Source organism: Musca autumnalis, unplaced genomic scaffold, assembly GCF_047663935.1.
Source record: "Musca autumnalis isolate F117 unplaced genomic scaffold, ASM4766393v1 scaffold_5, whole genome shotgun sequence".
In the NCBI taxonomy this organism is placed as follows: Eukaryota; Metazoa; Arthropoda; class Insecta; order Diptera; family Muscidae; genus Musca; species Musca autumnalis.
In genome coordinates, this window is record NW_027412088.1 from 102,296,080 (window position 1) to 102,321,983 (window position 25,904).

The 25,904-nt window shown below is 35.1% G+C and overlaps 1 protein-coding gene across 1 annotated transcript in view; it reads left to right on the forward strand.

The window, feature by feature from the left end:
- The window catches only part of tor (tyrosine protein kinase receptor torso), a 533,285-nt gene that overhangs the window by 149,551 nt on the left and 357,830 nt on the right, over positions 1–25,904 (forward strand). Inside the window, exon 2 of the mRNA XM_073992792.1 lies at positions 14,803–16,021. Coding sequence (XP_073848893.1) covers positions 15,797–16,021 — 225 coding nt within the window. The 5' untranslated portion in view covers positions 14,803–15,796. The remainder of the gene's footprint in view (positions 1–14,802; positions 16,022–25,904) is intronic.

Below are 25,904 nucleotides of genomic sequence, written 5' to 3' on the forward strand. Positions count from 1 at the left end.
GGGCTGTACGGCGGATGACCCATCAATTCCACGTTTTGTCCGGTCAAACAGGCGCTGGTTTAAATCGATGTGTGAGAGCCCACATTATCGTGATGCAGAATGATTTGTCTTCTCTGGTTGGTTTTTCGACTTTCTCAGGAGACTTCAGGCAAACTAAATTATAGTGCACCACTCAGAATTAACCGTCCTATATTTCTCAAGTCATATAGCCGCCACACGGTCAGTTTTTCTGAAGAAACAGGCAACCTTTTGCTTCGTAGTGCTTCTTACATGAACAACATTCGTTTGATTTGGCTCGCTTTCGAAGACCCAAACGGCCGATTCCTGCTTTGTTTCAGGCTCCTAAGCATAGATCCTAGATTCGTTGTCTGCGACGATCTTAAAAACGTCGTTTGAAGCACCGCGATCGATTTTATGCAGCCTTTTTTTGAGCGATTGACCAATTTTGCTGGATCTAACGAGAAAAATAATTTTTTGCGGCCAGATGTTTATGCAATATCAAATGTTAGTTGGTAGAAGAATTGCCCGAGGATGCCTCTATCTCATGGTATTTGACATGGCGATCTAGCATTATCCGTTCATGCACGGCATATTTTTTTCTCTATCACAACGACCGATTTTCGGCGACCCTCACGACCATCGTGTTTTGGCGAGTGCCGACCACGGTTGAATCCATTAAACCAGTTTTTCATAGTCCTATAGGATAGTCCTTTATCGACATACAAATATTTAATTTGATCGATATACTCTTGCGGTGATTATCCACATCGAAACTTGTGGAAAATTCTTGGACGAAAATGTTCACAAGTAAATTCCATTTTTTGCAAAGTGATTTTTTCTGTTCACTGTAAACAACGCATAACATGGTCGTTCGACAAACTGTTCTGAGTAAGACTAGGCTAAAAACGGTCAAACCTTCCAAAAAAATTTCAAATGATGAATGCCAATACGCGGTGCTTTCTAGGTCAGGTAGTTTTCGTGCAGCCCTCGTATTATTGTTTTACACAAATAAAAAATGATTTTTTTTATTCTGGAATATTTCGCTGTGGCTTGCATTTTTGTTGCATCTTTAGATTGATTAAAAATATAATCCGAAGAATGCCTATAAATTCAATCGAAAGCACTGCATCAAAAACCGTGATTTGGATCGAAAATGGTGTACATCCCGCGCTCTCTTGTGAAATTCATTATTTAGTTCATAGAAAAAGATGTACGCCAAAGGCCCTTGTTAAAATAATGGGTTAGTAGGGGGTTTTGTAAGTAGTTACGACTACCAAAAAGTACTACAAAAACCCATTATTTTGGAAGATTTTTTTCGCTGGGCAATTGTTACATTTGTATCTAGAAAATGGTCACCTTGTTGTGTTGTGTTCCTTTACTTGCCTGAAGTTACTTTTTCTTCTTTAAGTGGTAAAACTGGTAGCAATTTTTAAGAGAGAACAAAAATGGCGTTGTCTTCAACCACAGGCTACCAGACAAATTTCATCTGGTAAAAAATGGTAGAACTGATTTTTCGACATATGTATGTTTGACGATTATTTGGCAATGATGAAAAACAATTATCAAAAACAAAAGAAACAAGTAAAAAAGTATCAGTCGGTTTTGCCGACAGAGATATACCCTCAGCCTGTGTATATTGAAACAATTTTTTCCCAAAATACGTATGTATTTAGGGGGTTTTAACAATTTTGGGCGTTTGAACCGACAAAAATGTTGATTAGGATTAAATATCAAAAGTTTTGCGGAAGAGATACTAAAAGGAATGGATCGACATTGACCGTAATGGAAGTGGATCTCCAGCCACAACATATGGTGCCATAGGGGGTTTTTACACTCTTCGGGCTGTTTGCTCAAGAAGTATGGACTCGCCCCTAAAAAAACTTTTACCATCGTAATTGAGGCATCGAATGAAAGTTGCTAAAAGTCTTAAAGTGAACTTATCCGAAATTTTGTGTGGGGGGTACCGGATGGAGTGGACAAATATAGTCCATATTTTAACCTGATCTGTATCTGGTAGATATATTAGGATGTGTAAAGTATAGACCAATTCGGCCACTCCCTTCACGAGTTACCATACGTACAATTTTTCCGAACATTTTTTAACTTTTGTGGGGGAGGTACCCGAAGGAGTGGACCGATATGGCTTATCTTCAAACAGAAACTTTGTTTGGACAAAATATTACTAAGGCCATATTTTGGACCGAATCGGCAGATCCGTACGAGAGTTATTTTGCGCTCCAACCACCTCACTCGGTGTCATAGGGGTTTTTTGCAACTTTCATGCTATTTTCTCAGGAAGTATGGACTTGCCCCTGATGAAACTTGTACTGTCGTATGGAGGGCAGTGAATACAAGCTGTTAAAACGAAAATCAAAGCGATTCGAGAGATGACCCTAAACTGAACTTTTCCGAAATTTTGTGTGGGAGGTACCCGAAGGAGTGGACCTATTGAAACCATATTGAAACTTCATATTAATCTGGTAGAAAGTTTACGCTATACAACGTATGGACCAAATCGGTCACTCCCTTCAAGAGTTATCGTGCGCACAAATTTTCCGAACATTTTCGAATTTTTGTGGGGGATGTACCGGAAGGAGTGGACCGATGTAGCTCATCTTCGAACTTAAACTAAGTTTGGACAAAATATTACGAAAGCCAAAATTTGAACCGAATCGGTTCATCCGTTCGAGAGTTATCGTGCGCTCCAGCCAGCAGGACAGACAGACAGACAGACGGACGGACATGGCTAGATCGACTCCAAATTGTCTGAAACACATTTGGTCCAAACATACTTGGGGTCTAAAACCATTATTTCGATGAGGCAAATTTTCATCGTATCAAAGTGTATATACCCTCCTTAGCCTAAAGGCTGAGGGTATAAAAAGCGAACGCTGACAAAACAAAATTAATTTTAATTAATTTTTCGTTCTTTTACCTTTGTGGTAAAACTGGTCATGAGAGAGCAATTTTGACAGATTTCTCTTTTACCACTTTTACCATTAAAAAAGAGCTTAAAATTGGTAGATCGGCATTTCGTCTAAAATATTTGCCCTTGCGCAATACGATTTATTGGGATTCTACTGTAGTAAAGTCATATACAGGATTAAATTAAACTGTTGGAAATGATTGCCGCCTAGTGAAATGTGACTTTATGAGTGGGCTGCTTGCTTCTAAGTATTTATTTCATTGGAACTTTTAGTTTGAACCATTGTTCGACTGATTGACATGTTCGTAAGTATGCAGACTTTTGGGATTTCTGTTAGTACATACATAGCAGTACATACATAAGAGTTCATACATACATATCGCTCATTTACTCAGAGAGTGACATATCTCAAATAATCAAGTTTCGAAAAAAACGCGTTTTATGTTGGCGATTGAAAGTTGACTTCTCACCTTAAAAAGATTATTACACAAGAAGTAAAACACCTACTTGCAAAGAGCTAGCCAGATATCAGTACAAATTTCTGGGTAGGATCAAGCACGATTTGAAGTGTTTTGGTGCTTCATAAACTCGAAAAACTTTCATGTTGATTTATGCGAATCTCTTAGTAAATGAACTGTAACTCATAGAGTTTTAGAGATATCAGCATGAAAATTTTACACAAGATAAAGTAGAAGTCGTAAAAAAATATATAAATTGCTAACTCAGAAAACGCATTTTTTGAGTTGTGTCCCTCTTTGAGTAAATGAGTGATATGTCTGTGTGTTAAAATGGATGTCAAGTTGCACTCATGAATGCAACTAAATTTTGGGCACAATGTAAATATTAGTTTCGATATCCTCATGGTATTTGCCGCTTAAAACCGGGATATCCACGTTTACTAAGAAATGTAATATTCTTGAAAGCGTGAACTATTTAACGAGATCCTTAAGGCCGAAACTCCATCAGTTCTTTGTTTGCTTTATTCGCTTTCCAAAATTAAAATTTTAAAGGAATATCAGAGCCTGTTTGCAAATCTGCCACCGTTCTCCTCTATAATTGGGCGTAAAAAAGTGATCAAAGCAAGCTCACAAAGCTGACCTTTTTTAAATTGTGCGTAAGTCTACGGCCTTAAAAAAGACAAATATACAAAATGGCGATTTGTTAAATAGTCGTTTAACAAACACGTGTTTAACCAATGATATGTTCCAGAAATTGAAAAACTGAATGGCTTTGTGGCTTCAGAAAATTTTGCTCAAATTTATTATTTAACCAACGCAAAGTCGTAAGAAAGTGAAGTCCAATCAGATTATTCAATGATTGCAGAGACTGTGTGTCTCACGTGTTTAACCAGGATACGTCCCAGAAATTGCTACGTTTTCTTCGCAGAGGAAGAACTCGTAGAAACTGAATGGATGTGTGCCTTAGAAAATTTTGCTGAAATTTATTATTTAACCAACGCAAAGTCGAAGTCCAAAGTGAAGTCCAATCTGATTAATTCAATGATTACAGAGACTGTGTCTCACATTTATGTATGGCACTGAACATTCTATTTAATATAGAACGTGAGCCAAAAGGATGGAAGAAGGAGAGCAGCGCTTAAAGCGAAAAAAAGCATAGAATGATTGAGTTTCGGCAATTATAAAGAAAATATTTTTCATTTCAAATTTTCATAGAACAAGAATCCAGCCCCAGCAGTGAGTGGAATTCTCTAACGCATTTTTTGCTTACCGGCAAAATTTGAGAACATTAAAACGCAAAATTATGAATGAAAAGTATAACTAAAAGATGACAACACTGTTGCTATCGGTAGAACTTAGCGGCAACTTAATTTTGGTTGCTAACTTATAGACAAATTTCGTTAATTACCGAAATTATAAGCATTTTAATTTTACCAATTTTTGTCGGTAACCAAAAAAACCGTAGAAAATCAACCATTTACTTATGCCCGCTTCCTTTCAAAATTGTCTATGGTGACAAACGTCAAGTTTTGTTTTTGTTTATATTTGTTTCATATAATATTCAATTTTCAAAACTATTAAATTTAAAAAAATGTGTATATTGTCAGTTTGTGGGTGGGAGAGGGTGTTGAAAGGCAAATGGTTACCATATGCCTCACCTCTCTCCCCCTCAAACTGACAATTGCCGCAAGGAAAATTGCCTATTGTAAATATGGACAACGTATCAGGAGACCTGTGAGAGGGGTTAGCTAGGCAGCTAAACAAATGCTGCGTGTCGTGTGGTCCGTCGCATCTATTCGGCCAGATACGAATTGAGATGGCTGCATTGTCTTAACTGGACTAAAACCACACGTGTTGGCAGCTGGCCTTTTCTGCTGCGATGGATAGGGAGTGACGGACTTCCTAAGCCAGAGAATGTGGAAAAGTAGCATTCTTTGTACTGGATATTAAGATACCACATAGTGATGAATGCATGAAAATTCAGGAGAACATTACATTGGGAATATAAACTGAAACTTCGGCATTTATTGATTATTTTTTGAGATGATACATTGTTAAATAGCCAAAACTTGAGAGGCAAGGGGAGACTTGTTTCATGTCAAGTGGGGAAAGCATGAAAATTCCATGAAATGTGTGATTTTTACAAAACTTATACTTCTTTTTTATTCCTTGTTCTTTATTCTTTTTGTTTTATGAAAATTAAATTTGTCATAATTTGGACATTAAAAGAAAACATATCAAAATGGGTTTGACACAAGTCGGTTACCAATGGAAAAAAATTGTAATCAGCTGTGAGCTCTGCAATACCTTCCTTATTATACCATGGGTGCAATATCAGGGCAAAACGTAAAAATTTGCGTGTTGCGTGTGCGTTAAAAATAACAAAAACAAAATACGTGTGCGTTAAAAATAACAAAAACAAAATACATGTATTTCAAATTGAAATACATGTATTTTGTTTTTGTTTTTTTTATATGCACGCGCAACACGCAAAGTTGTAGGTTTTGCCCTTAAAATTATGAAATATGTACATTAGGGTGACACAAAAAAGGAAAATGTTGGAAAATGATCTAAAAACCTTAAATATGGAATCTTATGACGATCGATACTGAGTTCTTCCCTTATGCTAATTGAAGAATATAGCTTTATTAAAAAAAGGTTTGAAACCAATGAGACATCGATGTTTTCTACCCATTCCGAATCTGAAATACTATTGGGGCTATTCTGTCAGTTATTTCACTTCCTCCCTGAAGTTTAAAGGGCGGTAAGTGAAAAATCGCGGGGAATTTTCGTTCAGAATAACCCCCTATATTAGAGTCATACCATATTAGAGTCATACGATGCACGTTCCAAATACGTAACCTTCAAAATACGTAAAATCTACCTCCAGATTCATATTGGGAATATACCAAAATATCAACTTATATTGATCGTTTTCGTCCTGGAGCTCATTGGATGGAACCCATTGAGAATCCGAAATACCAAGTTATAGTCACTACATAGTCACTACTATAGTCACAATCCTTTTAAAGACTTCACATCGAGCGGTATCGTTATACTTTCCAATCTGGGAACCTACAATACCTCTTCTATGGGGCTATATTAAAACGTGCATATATACCCACAATTCTCTGTATGCATGACATGTGGCTAAAGCCTTCAAAATACCGAAAACGGGAGGGACCTACTATTGGTGGCAATATCGAACCGTCTTCCTATACTGACAAAATTGTGGGGGAAGTTTTGTAGCCACAAAGAAGATATTTGCGTAAAATAATGTGGCAGAAATCTTCAAAATATCGAAAATCGGGAAGTACTTGAAAGAATCACTTTGGAAAAAATGGAATTTACTTGCGAACAATTTCGTCAGATAATTTTTTATAACTTTTGTCTTGGATAATCACGGCAAGAGTGCATCGATCAAATTAAATCTTTGTATTTCACTACTGGTTTAATGAATTCAATCGTGGTCGACACTCACAAAAAAAAACTGAGGTCGTGAGGATTGCCCAAAATCGGCCGTTATGCCAAAAAAAAAAAAAATAAGCCGCTCAAAGAAGGCTCTTGTGGATTGGTGCAAAAAAATTGTGAATAAAAACAATCGCGGTGCTTCAAACGACATTTAAAAGATTGTCACAGACGACGAATCTTGGATCTATGCTTAGGAGCTCGAAACAAGACAGGAATCGACCGTTTGGGTCTTCGAAAGCGAGCCAAATCCAACGAAAGCTGTTCATGGAAGAAAACCTTTGAAGCAAATGGTCGCCTGTTTCTTCGGCAAAACTTTCCGTGTGGTGTGAAAAGAAGAAATAATACAAAACTTTTTTTTTGCTAACCACAATGCAATTTAACTTTCACGGATAACCTCACTGTATTCGTTGAACTTTGATTGCGAATGAATACGTTCGTTCTATGTTATTTGGGAGATTCAATTGTAACTTTTTTGTGGAATAACGTTTAGTAAAATTTCACGAGTTTTGTTTTTGTTGCATTTTTATGTAAAGAATTGGTTTTGTATAGAGATGAACAGTGGGTAAATATAGATTTTTGGTCAACAAATTCATTTTGCAAGTTGTTTTTGATACACTTTTAATAGTTGTGTTACAGAATCTGCAAAAATAGTACTATTTAGTACTATTTTTCCAATTTTTAACCAGAAAACCGTTCCCTTATTCCAAAAAGTCGCAAAATTTAAACTTCTCTTTAAACAAAAAATGGCGATAAATTGGCTGATAAGATGATTTCGACATTTGGGCCAGATTGTTTGCAAGTTTTGTCATTTTTCCGGGAACGGATATTTTGAATAAATTTCTATGGTAAAAAAAACCTATAACTTTGCGTGTTGGGTGTGCGTATAAAAAAAAAACAAAAACAAAATACATGTATATCAAATTAAACAATATTTGAAATATTTCAAATATTTGAGCCTAAGGGCCAAGCCTATAACTCAGCAACACGCAGAGTTATAGGTTTGGCCTTAAAACCAAATACTGGCTATAAACCAATTATTTAGCTTCAAAACTATGCAATTCCAACAGACGCACAGTGTTTCAGAAATGGGTTTTGCTGGCCAAGAGCCCAATTTTTTGTCTTCACCGATTGTTAATTTCTATATGCGATTCGATAGTAAACATACTGGCTCTGTTCCTTTACGTTCAAGAATCTTCAAGTTTTCCCATTTTTATTCGAAAAGCGTTCCTTTACTTCAAACACCATACAACTCATATGGGAGCAGTTTGAAACTTTTTCTACTTTTGCCCGTTTTATCATTTTCAGAAGTAAAGGAACAGACCAATTGAAACTAAGCAAACCAAGAAACAAGTGAGCCAAGGCTATAGTCGGGTCGGGGCCGACTACCCCTGTACATAAGCTATTAACTGGTAAAATTCAAAATATTAAAATTGGGATAGCTTAGCGCCTTTGCTCTGAATCTCTTAATTAAAACAGGTCAATTTTGTTAAAACGCATTTAAGCGCAACGTCAGTATAACTCAAATAAAACAAGTGAGCAAAGGCTATAGTCGGGACGGGGCCGACCATGTGATACCCTACACCACTACCACTGTGCATAATCTTTTCACTGGTAAACATTTCTTTTAGGGAATATAATTCGACTACCCCAAACATAATATGCCACTTTCTCTCTGGCACCCCCATAAGCAACCAAAATCCGATCAAAATTGCGACCTGTATCGTGATTGCAAAAAATGGAATTGGGTGCATTGCCGACTATTGTGGTATCTCCCTTGTTTGACCACCTTCGCCAACCTACTTTATACCAATGTAAAGGTAATATTTTATTCTTCCATTGACAGGCTTTGTCGTTGGAATACCCCTACTAGAAGCCGATATATTCACAAAGATTAAAACTTTGTATTTGTCTCCACACGAGTTTTTCCCCATTCCGACCCTTAAATATTATCCGACTACCACCAAAATCAAAATTCTCAGTGGGGCCCCCATAAACCCCCAACATTTTTTGACTATCCGATCAAAATTCCAACTTGTAGCGTGATTACAAAAAATGGAAAATTTGTATATATTACTGACTATTGCGATATCTCTGTTGTTTGCCCACTTACGCACACTTACTTTGCATCAATATAAAGGAGATTTTTCCTTTTTCCATTGATTTTGGAATACTCCTACCAGAAGCGGAAATATTCGCATAAGAAAAACACATTGACTTTTCTCCACATAAGCTTTTTGCTTATTCCGACTCCTAAATATTATCCGACCATCACCAAACTTAATAGGCTTCTTCCTCTGCATCAACTCCCAACAAATTCGTCACGATCCGATCAAAATTGCGACCTGTATCGTGATTACAAAAAAATCGGAAAATGGGATGCATTACCGACTATTGCGATAGCTTTGTTGTTTGACCACCTACGCCAACCTACTTTGCATTATTGTAAAGGTGTGATGTTCTACTTTCATAGTCGGGCTTTGCTTTTGGAAGCTCCCCAACCAAAGCTGTGATTTTTTATTTTTTTTTTTATTTTTGCCTTATTAAGGCGTAGGCCATTTATAGTGATATTTAATTAATTCTCTTTCGAGTTGAGCTGTTAGGCCTTTAGAGATACATTGAAAAATTAGGAGTCTACCGAAGTCCCACGCATCCAACCATTACACTACGTTTCACGGGTGGTAAATCCGATCTTCAGGTGTATTAGGATGTTGTTTTTGTGGCAGACGATATTTGTCATTATAATTAAAATCGCAAACATGAAAATTTGGGTTGTATTAGCGACTATTGCGATATCTTCGTTGTTTGACCACCTACGACAAAATACTGTACATCGTTGTAAAGGTGATATTTTCTACTTTCGTTAGCATTAGGTTTTGCTTTTGATATACCCCTTGTAGATGCGGAGATATTCGCTTTGAAATAAAACGTTGGTTTTTTTCCAAATAAGTTTTTTTGCCCATTCCGCCCCCTAAATATTATCCGACCATCACCAAAATCAATAGGCTCCTTCCCCATCGGGTGCCTCATCAACACCCAAAATTGCGACCTGTAGCGGGATTACAAGGTTTAGTTGGACAGACGGACGGACACACATAACCAGATCGACTCAGCTCGTCGAGACATTAATTTTGGTATATATGTATATGTATGGGTCTACGACCATTATTTCGATGCGTTACAAACTTTTTGGCCAAAACCAACTTATATATAAATCTAATCTAATCGGTTCAGCGGTTTTTAAGTCCATAAAGTTCAAACAAACAAAAAAACGTACAAACATTTTTCTACTTTATATATGTATTTATACGGAGTATTTCTTAATTTTTGAACAATTTTAGGGCCTATTTCACTATGCCGAAAGAAAACCAGTAAGGAAAGGATCAAAGTGAATATGTAAAATATAAATTGGAGCTATATCCAGATCTTAACCGATTTTGATATAATTTGGCACATTTATTTCTAGACTGAATTCAGTCACACATTCCAAATTTCATCGAAATCGGAAATATATAGCGTGTGTGGTACAGGAAATACGTGAAATCGGCCGAAAATATATATGGGAGCTATATCCAAATCCAAACCAATTTCAATATAATTTTGAACACTTATTTGTAGACAAAATTCAGTCACACATTTAAAATTTCATCAAAATTGGACGTATATAGCGTGTTTGGTGCAGCAAATACGTGAAATCGGGCGAAAATATATATGGGAGCTATATCCAAATCTGAACCGATTTTCACCAAAAGCAATAGCGTTCTTCCTATGGCTAAAAAAGTTGTAGTCCCCAATTTTCAGCTGAATCGGACAAAAAATGCGACCAGTATGTTGCGAACAAAAATACATGGACAGACGGACAAACGGACAGACAGACAGACGGACGGACACGCATAAATCGACTCAGAAAGTGATGATATGTATATCCCCAAAAGGAACTGTGGGTCTATTTCGTTTCCTTTTGTATGTTACATACAAATGCACAAAGACATAATACCCCTTACCACTGTGTGGTGTGGGGTATAATGATTGCCAACGAAAAACACCTAAACTTTGGTTTTCATGGCAATATTGACTTTGGGTTTGCTTTAAAACAACTACAAAATTTAAATATCATACACGGGTTTAGTTGTTTTTCTTTCGTTTTCATTTTCGTTCGACATAGTGAAACAGGCCCTTAAATTTTTTTGAAAAATAAAATTGTTTAAAAAAAATTTTTAATTTTTTTTTGTATTTACAGTATAGTCTCGATAACCCGGACACTCGTTAATCCGGACAACCGGTAATCCGGACAATAGAATTTTTTACACTGCAGACTCTGTAATCCGGACATCACATAATACCCCTTACCACTGTGTGGTGTGGGGTATAATGATTGCCAACGAAAAACACCTAAACTTTGGTTTTCATGGCAATATTGACTTTGGGTTTGCTTTAAAACAACTACAAAATTTAAATATCATACACGGGTTTAGTTGTTTTTCTTTCGTTTTCATTTTCGTTCGACATAGTGAAACAGGCCCTTAATTTTTTTTGAAAAATAAAATTGTTTAAAAAAAATTTTTAATTTTTTTTGTATTTACAGTATAGTCTCGATAACCCGGACACTCGTTAATCCGGACAACCGGTAATCCGGACAATAGAATTTTTTACACTGCAGACTCTGTAATCCGGACATCACATATTTTTCTTACCTCGATAATCCGGACACCAATATTTATTCCTATCTCGAGCATTATATGCTGTTTATATTAGAGCTTTTTGCAGGGTTAACCTTCTTTATGGGGATTTATTTGAAATATAAGCAATGGAATTGACATTTGAAACCCAGTTCGTTTGTTAAATCCGGTTATATATAAACGGGGTATTAGATTCTTATTTATTTCATTGACGTTTTCGTTCTTAGGAATAGTAATTGGTGTATAAATAAGAAAAATTAAGTTTTTCAAAGTTTTCGGTTCAAAACTTGACTTGACTGTTAACTCAGTTATACAATCAATATCATAGATGGTCTGTCGGGAATTATGCCGTATCTAACACACATTTCAGTAGTGGTAGTGTTCAGAGTACCAAGTTTATAGTTCAATTATTTCAGTTATTTTTAAAATTAAAATATTAATAAAAATATGTTTGCTTTCAAAAAAGGTACGGAGGCTTTTCGATATCAAGGACTGGCTTGTAGAAATAGTGAAAAATATGGTGGTAACATAGATTTTTTGAGGTTTTTGACGTTTGCTACCTTTTATACGTTTTCAACGGGTATATGACGTTTTCGACGTTTACAACTTTCTGACAGTCGAAAAGCTAAAAAATCGAATGGCCCATTTTATTTTCTTTCTTTGGCATTCAAAATCACGCGTAACTAAGTATTATTATATTCCCAGCAAATGTTCGATGCCAAAGATGCCATTCAATCATGGGTGCAAGTGATATAGCATGTCATATTTTTAGCATCTTTATCTATGAATTTTCTATGAGCGTGGACCCCAAAAGATGCTATTCATTTTTGGATCCAAAGCATGTCATATACCCTAATGCTTTGACATGTCATTTTCTCCAATGCTTTGGGATATCATTTCCACCAATGCATTTGCATGTCATTTTCACCAACCAATTTCGAGTCTCCGACAACATCAAGCCTATTGTAAATAATTAATCTTATATATTTAGAAAATGAAAAACACAAAATGCATCTCTATTGTATCGATGGAATGGGTTCAAATGCTGATGAAAGATTGGGATCTTTCACGACTTCCCTTGCATGGATTCAAATGCTGATGAAAAGATCGGATCTTTCAATACTTCCTTTGCATTGGTTTATATGCTAATGAAAAGATCAGATATTTCACGACTTCGTTTGAACCAATGCAAAAGATACCATGAAATCACGTCATCGCATGGAACCACTTCCTTCAAATTTTGCTGGGTTGCATTCTCGTAATTATGCACCCAATATATTTAAACTTAATTTTGTCTTTTTCGTATACATTTTGTAAATCAATATCTCTTTTTGGTTTCGTCAACGAGATAAAATCATTTGTCCATGTTAATGAAATGGCTAAATATTCACCGTAATGAGATAAGTGCAACTGAATTCTGAAGTTCTCTCGCGAGTCATAAGAGGCTCATGTCCCATGGACAAGGGAAATAAATATATTTACATGAGCTAGCTACGAAGTTTATGTCCTTAAAAAAAACTATGAATACATATACACCAGTTGTAGAGAAGTTTTGCATGACAATAATACTCAGGAAATGTCACCTAAATTACGCTGGAGGAATATAAGAGTAAATTTGGTAGCCAGGGAAGCTGCACCCGGTCTTAAAGTGGTCGCAATCCGGTATTAATTGCGTAATATGAATTCGTTTACTTAGTGATTTAAACGTACAAAATTATATGTTTTTGTTACTACTCGGTAATCCGGACACCGCCGAAACATGTGTTGTCCGGATTATCGAGATTATACTGTATATAGCTTTTTTATTGGAATTTAACAGCTTTTATACCCTCCACCATAATATGGAGGGTATAATTAAATTTGTCATTCCCTTTGTAAAACATCGACATATTCATCGGAGACCGTATAAATATATATATTCTTGATCAGGGTACAATACGAAGTCAATATAACCATGTCCTTCCGTCCGTCTGTTTAAATCAAGATACAGCTTCGATTTTTAAGATAAAGCTTTGTAATTTGTCATAGAAGTTTCTATTACTCCTAGGATGTTTGGTATTGCAAATGGGCTATATCGGTTCACGTTTTGATATAGCCCCCATAGGACGGTGCCTCCCGATTTTCGGTATTTTGAAGGTTTTAGCATTATTATCACACCGAAATGGCTAAAATTTGGTACTTAGTTTTCGTACGCCTTAATATAGTCCCCATAGAACGGTACCTCCCGATTTTCGGTATTTTAAAGGTTGTGGCCACAATAACCCACCAAAATGGCTGAAATTCGTCAGTATAGGTCCACGTTTCCGTATAGCCCCTATAGAGCGGTACCTCCCGAATTTCGTAATTCTAAAGGTTGTGACTTCAATATCCCACCGAATGACTGAAATTTGTTATTTAGTCTTCAATGGGTTTATAAAATAATCCAGAAGAGAATTATCAGTATAGTTCCACGTGTTTCTGTATCCCCCTTAGAAGCGAACGTCTTGATTGAAGGTTTTAGCCATATTATCTTGCAGAAATATCGGAAATTTGGTATTTAATCTTCTATGAGTCTAAAAACTTCCCGACAGAAATTTGTAGGTATAGATTGACGTTTTGATATAGCTCCCATAGGACGGTACCTCCCGAATTTCGATATTTTGAAGATTAGCCACAATGTTTTACCGAAATTGCTGATATTTGGTATTTAGTTTTCCTTATAAACGAAAGGAAACTAATTGTTCCATTTTACTGCCATACAACACGTGGTGCAGTGTATTACAAGTTCGGCCCGGCCGAACTTAACTCGTTTCTTACTTGGAAGGTATAAAAAAGACAAATGATGGAAAATAGTAAAAAAACTCAAAACTTTGACCTTGAATTCCTCTGCACCTATTACACCAAATTTGACCGTTCTTTATTCACCGAAAAGCGGATTGTGTTATCTGTCGAACAAAAAAAATTATGAAAATATCTCTCCCCGTTCAAAAGCTTCAGAATTTTGACCAGGAAAAAACGATTATGATCACTGTGAGGCTGTCAAAATTTTGTTGAAATGTGTTTTATGTCTGCAGCGTGCAGGTGGTCCATATCGTCGGCTGATGCATGGACTCAGTTGGGATTCATGTTAAACAAATTTGAAATTAACAGATCCATTAAACTTTTGCGGGTGTCATCAACTTAAGGGGAGGTTTATTCGTTTGTTCAATCGGTTTTTTGGTTTTTCGTAATTCGGGAAGTTAATTAATGGAGAACCCTGTACTTACTTTAATTGTTGTTTGTTTCATTGCAGATTGGAACCACTGTACTAGAAAATTTAACCAAGGCAATGATATACATATATGTACAAACATACATAGCTAACATACACATCTCATGCATATGTAACAAATTCAAAAGAGAAAACGCTACAAAAACAAGAAAAACAGACAAAAGAACAACATGAACCCGAGAAAGAAACCATGGATTCCAATTGGTATTCTTTTAGTTCGCACATTCCGTCGACGACGACCAAGTGTTAAACAATTGCAAAAGTAAACCAAACATCAAATCGTTAAGAACGGTTCGAGTTGTTGTTGCTGCTGCTGTTGAAGTGAAATGTTAAGAAAAAGTTCTTGAGTTAATCCATCATCAACGTAAATCGTGATAAATCCTAGTCCACCAATTAATGGTTTATTCCTGACAGCAGCAACAGAAGTGCAGTATAAACGATATCTAAAGAAAATATAAATAACAATTTCGGGAAAACACCAAGAAAAAGCAGTGGTAAAAGAAAACAAATAAGAAAACATCAAAGGAGGTATAAAAGTAAATCTTCATTGTGAAGGCAATATGAGTGACAACATCTAATCTGTAAATGATTGCAATTAAAAAAGTGAGTGACAAAATATATTTATATGTTGTTGTTATTGTTTCAACAACAATTAATTAAAAATTAATTATTTAAATACAAAATTCAATTCAAAGGTCGTTGCCTCAAACACAAACGCGCAATCAAAAAAGCCTACAATGGTGTGTTGTTGTTTAAAATGCAAAAATTGCTCAAAACAGACAACAGCAATAAATTAAAGAATAGTCAAACTAAAGGAAACGAAAACAAAGTGAATTAAAACAAACGATAATTCAATTCTAAAAAAATGTTTTAAAATAACAAAATTCAAAACTAATAAGGAAAACCGCAAAAGTCAAAAGGTTTCTAATCATTAAAAATTATACCAAATTGTCATTGGTAAACCGCATCAAATTGTTCTGAAAAGCGTCTATTTGGATAATCGCCATAACCAACAATGCTGCTGCTCTACTACGCAAATGCCGTTGTGTTTTGGGTTGGGTTACAAAATTCAAATCTTTCCCAGGGTTTGGCTAAAGAATTACACAAGGAAGATTTTGACTATTTGCCACAAGAAGTTTGCATTGCCCAATGCTTGAATCAGAAAAAACACTCAACAATTACCAGCACAACGTTACCACCATCACTTTTAAAAATTGAAAGAGGGAACATCACAAAAACGGTAAGTTCACAATAGAATAACATGTGTTTTTTTAGTAATTCATTCAAAACTATAAGGGATATCCACTTAATTCAATTGGAAGATATTTACCTTGAACGGTTGATAATATCTAAGGGCAACTAATTTTGTTATTTAATATGCAGCACCTCGAAATATTATTCCCTGATAAAATGTATTTTTGCTCGATCAGTTCCAAGTTTACAACCTCGTATTTTGATGAGTTTTTTCCTAAAATTATCTAAAATCTTAATTACTAGGCGATTCGTTAAAAAATCTCACGCACTAAGTCACTTGAAAATTTTCTATATGAGCTTTTTTGACAACATTTTGAAGACACTATAAGCAGATATACATATATGTATACCTGAAAATAAGCTTTGGAGTCACACGACATAACCAGAATGACATATCCTTTTGTTTCTCACTAAATTTAACATCATATCATTACATATACATATATCATTTTATATCATATATAATTTTATTTCATATATCATATCAACTAAAAGTGGTTTGTGCGTGAGCTTTTTCAATATTTAAATGGAATAAAAGTTATTCTAGTTATTAATAGGCAAAAGGTCAGTCATTCGTGCAATCGATTTTTGTACCATCCACCATAGTATGGAGGGTATATTAAGTTTGTTTTTCCGTTTGTAACGCATTGGAATAATCATTTGCGAACCTATAAAGTATATATTCTTGATCAGGGTAAAATTCTGAGTCGATCTACATATGTCAGTCCATCGTCTGCGGTAATCACTCTAGCATCCATAACCAGTAAGGAAAGGCTCAAAGTCGGGCGGGGCCGACTATATGATACCCTACACCACTGTGAATATGTAAAATATAAATCGGAGCTATATCCAGATCTTAACCGATTTCGATATAATTTGGCACATTTATTTCTAGACCGAATTCAGTCACACATTCCAAATTTCGTTGAAATGGGACATATGTAGCGTGTTTGGTACAGAAAATACGTGAAATCGGCCGAAAATATATATGGGAGCTATATCCAAATCTGAACCGATTTTCACCAAAAGCAATAGCGTTCTTCCTAGGTCTAAAAAAATTGTAGTCCCCAATTTTCAGCTGAATCGGACAAAAAATGCGACCTGTACGTTGCGAACAAAAATACATGGACAGACGGACGGACATGCATAAATCGACTCAGAAAGTGATTATACGTATATCCCCAAAAGGAATTATGGGTCTATTTCGTTTCCTTTTGCATGTTACATACAAATGCACAAAGACATAATACCCCTTACCACAGTGTGGTGTAGGGTATAAAAATGGAGATAGGACGCTGAAATGTTGGGAAGATCCGTCGTTTGGATGGACTATATCGGTACACGTTTTTGTATAGCCCCCATATAACAGTACCACCCGATTTCAGGTATTTTGACGTTTTTAGTCACATTTTCAAACCGAATTAGCTTTAATTAGACATTTAGGGTTCGTAATGAGCAACAAACTCATATTCCAAAAATTATGAGCATAGGTCTTTTTTTTTTGGTATAGCACCCATATAACGGAACCTCCCGATTTTCGGTATTTTGACAACTTTAGCTAAATTTTTTTTACCGAACTATCTGTAACTTGACATTTAAGTTTCTCAGTGGCCACGAAACAGTACAGAAACTTCAGAACAATATAAGATTATAATGTAATGTAAACAACAATAACTACTTATATTACTCCTTACTAAGTTATGAGTACGGTGGCACAGAGCGTGTGCTTCCGACTACAAATTCTAGGGTTGTGTGTTCTGCTACAAAGCAAAAGTTCGTGTGTTCAAGTCCAGCAAAAAGCGTAATAAAATAAAAATATGAAGTGTGTTGAAATTGAAAACAAATTCCATGTCAACTGCAACTAAACATAGAAAATATTTTTTAGCTTATAGGTTATTTTTCAACTTCCAGTGGCCATAGCATAACTAGTTTTTCTAGTGGTCATAAAATAACTAGCAATTTTGTCGACATGCCCTTGTTAAAATAATGGGTTAGTAGGAGGTTTTGTAAGTTGTTACGACGACCAAAAAGTACTATAAAAACCCATTATTTAGTAAGGATTTTTTTTGCTGGGTTACGACAGCAAATGTGTGGCGGGCAAAAACTCGCAAACTCCACTCGAAAGTATATGCGATAACGGATAGCGTAATCCAAATAACTCGATCACGTATGCGAGAATTAGATCCCACGTAGCCGCATCAAGTCAGCTGATGGCAATTTTTACAGTGTTTTATTTAACTTGCTTTGGTGAACGTTTAGTTCAAATATAGTTACTCATTTTTAATAAAGTTGAAGTTGACCAAACGAACTGAAACTTTGAACACTTTTTAGTTTTGGATGACAATACATGAATATGAAACCAAAACCAATATGGGTCCATTTTTTCCTATAACCTCCATATAGCGGTACCACCAGATTTCAGGTGTTTTGAGGATTTTGTCTTCATTTTTAGTCCGAATTGGCGTAACTTGGAATTTGGAGTTACCAAATTGTGGACGTGGGCGAGATTTTGGTGTAGCCCCCATATAACGGTACTACTCGATTTCAGGCAATTTAAATTGACTGTAATTTGGCTATGGATTTCTCAGTGGTCAAAAATTGTATTTACTAAAAAGTTAAAAATAAAAAATATTTAAGAAAATTAAGTTTCAGTGTTTTGTTTATAAATGCACTTAAACCTAGAAAATAATTTGTCTCTTAGTCTCAATAAGTATATTCCTCCTCATGATGGAATCTCTCAAATAAAACGCTTGCATTTAAATTAAAAATGGTGGAAAAATTAAACGACTAGAAGTTTTATTTGAGAAATTCCATCATGAGGAAGAATTGAGGCTAAGCGACAAATTACTTTCTAGTTTTAAGTGCATTTATAAATAAAACACTGAAACTTAATTTTTTTAATTATTTTTTATTTTTTGTGAAAATATATTGTTGTAATTAGAATTCGCCACACCATTGCTAAACATCCCACATTTTTTGGAAAAAATCTCTTTTAATGTGCCAAGTAGGCATCTGAGAAATGTTAAACCGTTTCATCACGATTTTTATAGGAATAATTATTTAAATAATGGCCTATTAATAGAGCCCTAATGAATTTTAATATGTTAAATGAAGCTTCACTGGTTGAATTCAGTGCAACAAGACAGTCTCTAATAGAATGTATAAGGAGATATATCAAATAATATATTTAGAATAAATGTAATGTAAAAATGAAATTAAATGAAAAAAAATCCCTGTCGAATGTTTCTCGATAGTTTTGCTGATATTTTGTTCAAGAATAACAAGTAGTAAGTAGTTTTGGCTTGTAAAAGATTTAACAAATAAGCCATTATTTTTCAGCCTACATGTAATGCAGTAGCTTCTTTACATAACTTTGTAATGTGTTTTTCGTCTCATGTAGAGCTGGCAAAATATCGATAGCACTATCGATACTATCGATATTTTATTTTTTGGGCTAATATCGATTGTTACTTTTTCTATCGATATTATCAACAGTATTCCGCAATTTTTTTTCAATTCAATAAACTTTATTTTCAAAAACGTTATAATACATAATAATTCTTATTAAGTTTATAAGTAGATTTAATATATAAAGTTTTACAGCCATGATACAATGATACAAGGTAACCTCACGTTCACAGCTCACAGAGTTGTATTCGCTTTGCAGTCCCTTCATTGACAAAATGATTTTGACAAACTTTGTATGTATGTATATGTTAAAATATACATGTCAGGTTTATTTACATTTTAAATTCCAAATCAGTTTAATTAATTTTTTTTTTTAATTTAAATTTTCAGACAGATTGGAGTCAATTTACCCCTGTACGTCTAGCTAGCTGGAGAAAATCTCTCAAACGGATCAGCCGATGTGGTCCAAATGTTGGTCCGCGTAATATTTTTTCCAATCATTGATCAATTTCACATTAGCTGCCGTGACATAAAGCATGCATTTTGTTGCGGATTTATAATTTTACAGAGGTTAAAACATCTGGTTCCAGGTTCACATAAAGGCTAAATGTGTATACCCTTAGCCTTTAGGCTGAGGAACAAGCGTTTTTGGACAAAATACTTTTCAGACGATTTGAAGTTGATTTGTCCATGTCCGTCCGTCTGTCTGGCTGGTCCGCACGATAACTCTTGAACGGATTGGTTAAAATTTTGGGAATCGTAATATTTTGTCGTCGTTAAGGTTCGAAGATGAATCATATCGGCCCACTTATTCCGGTACCACTACAACAAAATATCAGACATTTTAGTCCAAAAATAGCATTTCTTTCGGGCCTAGATCAGGTATGACTATATCGTTTCAGTTCTTCGAATACCTCCACACAACATTTTTCCTTAAATGCAGTTTATTTGGTATTGCACATCGTAATATTTCCTTCAAACATGAACATGTTCTTGTTTTCTGACATAATGACCACAAGGTACAAAAAATCCTACAAGGAAATGACTCCAAGATGGAATAGGGCGTGTCGAGAATTTAATAGCACCTAGTCACTTTAATCATGACTACAACATTATATTATTTTCCCCGAGGAAAACAACACTTCCCAGTTTCTTTTTGCGACCAGTACTTTAAGTTGGTAAACGTATAAATTAGAGCTTTTGGACCACTACGTCAGAAAGCATGGAATTACACACGAAAAACTGCACTTAAACACAAATGGTGAAATTTTGTGAGGGAGGTACAATAAGAAGAGGGTCCATATGGGTCATTTTAGAAGTTAAACTCAATTTGGACAAAATATTATCCATAGTTTGGATCAATTTGTTTGCTTTATTCGTTCAAGAGATATACCGTGTACCATTTAAGTGACATTTTTAACTTTTGGGTGAGGTACCGGAAGGTGTGGACTAATATTGTCCATCATCGAACTTGTACTAAGTATAGACTCCAAATTGTCTGAAACGGATTTCGTTCAAACATACCTGGGGTCTAAAAGATTTGTTTCGATGGGCACATATTGCCCATAAAGACTGAGGGTATAAAAAGCGGAAGACTATGGCTGACATCCGAAATATCAGTTGCTTTGTTGCAGTTGTGCATTTGAAACGCAGATTAGATTTTGCAACGATGTGCATTTTAAAATACTTTTACAATGCACGAGCAATAACTGAAACAATGCAGTTTTATGACGTTTCGGAAGTTGAATTGAATTTTAATAAGGATAATGACTTATGAGATAAATCTGTGGCTGTCCTTGCCCCAATAAAACGATCTTTTTATTTTTTCCACCTCTTCAACAGATTCGGTACAAAATTCGGCCTTTGTTCAAACTTAGTTTAAGTTAGAAGATGGACAATACCGATTCTTAACTTCCGGTACTTGCCCCCAATATTTAAAAAATGTCACTAAAATGGTTTGCACCTTATCTCTTGAACGGGGCAAATAATTTGGTCCAAACTTTGGATCTCCTAATATTTTGGTCACATTTACTTTAACTTCTAAAATGGTCGAAATGGGTCCTCTTCTTAGTATAGCTCCCCCACAAAAGTTCACCATTTATGTTTTAGTGCAGTTTAGGGTCTGTTCGAAAATCCTTTGGAAATGTATACCGATGCTGTTCGTAGTTTTCCGTCGACATGTCTAAGACGGCAAGTTCAAATGTCCAAAAAGGGCCACAAAATTCTGAAAAGACCCTAAATACATTCGATCTGTGCCTAGATGACAGTATCAATTCACATAGGCTGTTGGTATATGTTGTTGGCAAAGCCGACTGATACGGATAGACCCAGAGCCAGATTGAGCAGAAGAACAAACATACAATAATAAACACTGTTACAACAACAACTGACACTTTTTTACTCGATTTTATACATTTTATTCATAAAAAATACGGATACCGAAGAAAACCTTCATCCTTGTAGTATACGACGACGGGACCAGAACGTAAATCGGCGACGGTCGCTGGCCCAGATCTTCATGGGCCTGTGGAAGGCAATAGCTTGGTAGGTCTTTGTACTTTATCAGAATTGACCAAAGGGAATTCAGAGAGCCAATGATGTGGCCCGTAGAGACCTAGGCTTTGGTTTGCATTGATCTCCAGGTGTCTAGGGCAAAAAACCTTGGTAGGAACGAACATGAGACCACCACGGCACATGTTATGAAAATCATTCTGTCCAGAGCTATGAGTACCACCCCACGGACAAAGGAATACGCGAAATAGCGCGACCAGTAGGCCAAAATTCCTGTAACAAGGAACACACATTCAATATATGAATATAAACCCATTTATCATCGCTCCAACCCAATTACTTACCGGCGTGTTTGCTATAAGCGTTATGTAAACACGCATCAATTGGTTGTTGGTGCATAGATTAGATGCTGGGTTGACGACATCACTGCTGCCAAATAAATGATCGTTTCCTCGATTTGTGCATTGTTCACTGGACCAGTGGCCCTACGTTGTCTAAGTTCTGCAATAACACGAAAAACATTCAAGTCAAAACATTTTCACGTTGTATTTCACAAATCAATTTCGAGAAATAGAAAATCAAAATATTTATCTGCTTTTTACTGAACTTTAACATAATTTTGGTATATCCACATTGACCGCGATGTCCGTTTGTTTTGTGGGCAGTTATTTTCTTGATGATTTTTGATAAAATTACGAAAATATTTTTTTCTGTTCTATAAAATTATGTACACAAATATTAAAAGAACGTAAACAAACCATATGTTGTTATTGTTGTACACAACAACAACAACTTTCATATTGTTTCGAACGCATGGTTGTATTTGACAGCTCAAGGACGGTTTTTTTGAAATGAGATTACCTTCTTATTCTGCCATGTTTTACAGCATGGTTTATATACAAACCGTCTGCCGGAATATTGAGTTTTACAACCCAGTCAGCATTTTTTGAAAATTTTAATCAAATTCGAGTCTTTTTTGATCCGACTGCACGATTAAAAAGCTAGAATATGAGCTCATTTTCTGATCATAAATGACTCCTTTGTCGGTAGGAAAACATAACCTCAGGCGACTCTTCTAAACAAATCACAAATGAGTCTTTTTCGAGTCGTATTTCAATCATTTATTGGTGTTTTGTTGATTAATTTCGGACCCTTTTTCGAGTCTTTTTAGAGTCATGTTTATAATCATTTATGAGTCTTTAGGGAGTCATTTATGAGTCTTTTTGTTAGACGAAATAAATTAAAAAAATTTTCTTTTTATTCTTCTTTGTTTCTTTCCTTTGTTTTATAGTCTTTTCTGCTTTGTTATGTCTTTTAATTATCCTTTATGTTGCTTGGTGGTTAGTATACTGCTTCTTCATTTCACTTGGCAAAACCTGTTGTGTTGTGTTTGTCTGTACCTTTAATATTATACGTTACATTTATATCAAAATTTTGTAGAAAGTGTATATGAGAATTTTATTTTTTTATTTACAACCAAATAAAAATAAAACAAAACAATCAGTTTTTAATCACCTAACTGTTCAAAATATGATCAGAGTATACATAATTATAATCACTTTTCAAACACCTGTATGACCATTTTTTGATTAAGCATTTTTCAATCTTCCAGATGATCAAAATGTGACAATAAATAACAAAAAATTGTCACATTTTAAACACCTCAATGATTTATTTGTGATTGCTACACATTTTTTGTTGTATTTTAAATTGAACTCTTTTTAATCATTACAGGGAGTCACTTTCGAGTCCCTTTCTGATCACACAAGCGACTTAATCAATTTTTGATCACCAAAAGGACTCTAAAAAGACTCCTCAATGTGATTTTTGAAAAAACAGTCTTCTAAATGCTATCTGGGAATGTAGTTAATAATTGAATTCTTGTATTAGTATTTGCCTGTATTTAAGCGCCTCTTTCACATAATTATAAAGGCCTAGTCAACCATTATTTCCACCACCATTTAGTACATTTATTACGTCACTATCAGACAATATATTTGTGTTGAAATGGTGATATCGGATGTTGTTATAAATAGGACACCTTCCTATAAAATGCTGTTTTCTAAGTCTCAAAGATTGCATATGGAACAGAGACCAAGTTGTTCCGATCTATAGCTGTTAGAATATAACCCAAGCAGCCCAGATCTCGTCTTCATTATACTCGTTATTTGTGATTGGTTATATTGGTTGTTGCAATGTGTTGCTCCCATCCCTGGATTGAGGTATTTGTAAATTCGATGTCACTTTCTTGTGCCATTTGCAATTAGTAAAATTGAAAAATAAGCAATAGAATAATGCCAAAATCAACATAAATGGTTTGGATCAATCAGAATTGAAAAGTCTTCAGTTATTTTTATGCTTACGAGCATGGTAGAACAAACAAGGTAAAGTAAATACTACAATAAATACAACTCAACAGCAACCACATAGAAAATTGTTTTTGTTTGTAATGTTAGGGTCACGTCAACAAAAGAATGAAATGTCTATAAATTATTGGAATTTAAAAAAAAACTAATATTTGTTGTTGTTTTTATTGTTGACCTGTTGTTGTTATTCAATGTTGAGGATTAGTTTGGCTTTAGGTCATTCGAATAAAACAATGTTTATTTTATTGTTTGTTCTTTAATTTTTATTGTTTCCAATATTTCGACTGTCATCGACAGTCATCTTCAGGGATATTATGTTTGTGAGAGAAGCTACAGGTTTGTTGCACTGTCTACGCTAAACTAGTTTAGCTAAGATTTAGCTAAACTAGTTTAGCGTAGACAGTGCAACAAACCTGTAGCTTCTCTCACAAACATAATATCCCTGAAGATGACTGTCGATGACAGTCGACGCTAAACTAGTTTAGCTAAGATTTAGCTAAACTAGTTTAGCGTAGACAGTGCAACAAACCTGTAGCTTCTCTCACAAACATAATATCCCTGAAGATGACTGTCGATGACAGTCGAAATATTGGAAACAATAAAAATTAAAGAACAAACAATAAAATAAACATTGTTTTATTCGAATGACCTAAAGCCAAACTAATCCTCAACATTGAAAACTAATATTTTTCACATTTCATTAAATATTTTGAAAAACATCAATGAAAATTCGTTTCATTTTCAATTTGAATGTTTTCATATCATTCCACTAAATGGATAATTCATCGCAGAAGGTAGAATTCTTGCAAAAATCTTTGGGATCGCTGGAAATTCATTGAAAAAGGTGAAGCTGTTTCAGTCTTTTGTTTTTGAAATCAAAAGGCACATGTTTATTAGGGCTTTATTTTGTAAAATTTAACAAAATACCATATATATTAACAAATGTTCTACCCCCTCTGTAAGTGGTGTTTTAGTGTGCGGCACGTCAGTACCTCCCACATAAAATTCGGAAAAAGTGAAGTTTAGGAGCCACTTCTCGGATCGTTGTGAAATTTTCTTCAGCAGGTTGTTCTTGCGACGGTACAATTTTTTTCCCCAGATAATGGCCCAAAATCTAAAAAAAACCCTGCCGGCACCATCTAAACTGGGTAGTACGTAAGATAACCCTCTAATGGAGAAACTGGTTTGCTCAAAACGTTTAACATCGTATTATTTCTTACAGCCTCGAATTATGTCCGAAAATTAACTACATCGGACCACTCATTCGGGTACATCCCACACAAAGTTTGGAAAGAGTAGAGTTTAAGGACTCGCTAGGGATCGTTTTCTAATTTTTGTCAACATGTTGGGTATGTTAGTTAAAGCGGTTCAATTTTTTCGGGGCCAAATCCATATTTTATTTTGTTCATTAATCATACAGGTGATGGAAAACTAACTATAGTATCGATACTATCGATATTTTTATAAGAAATATCGAAACTATCGAATGGTGCGACTATCGATAGTTTGCCAGCTCTAGTCTCATGTGGCTCCCAAGTTTTGGTTGGGAAATGGTTTTAAATGGTGGCCGCTCTCGAAAACATT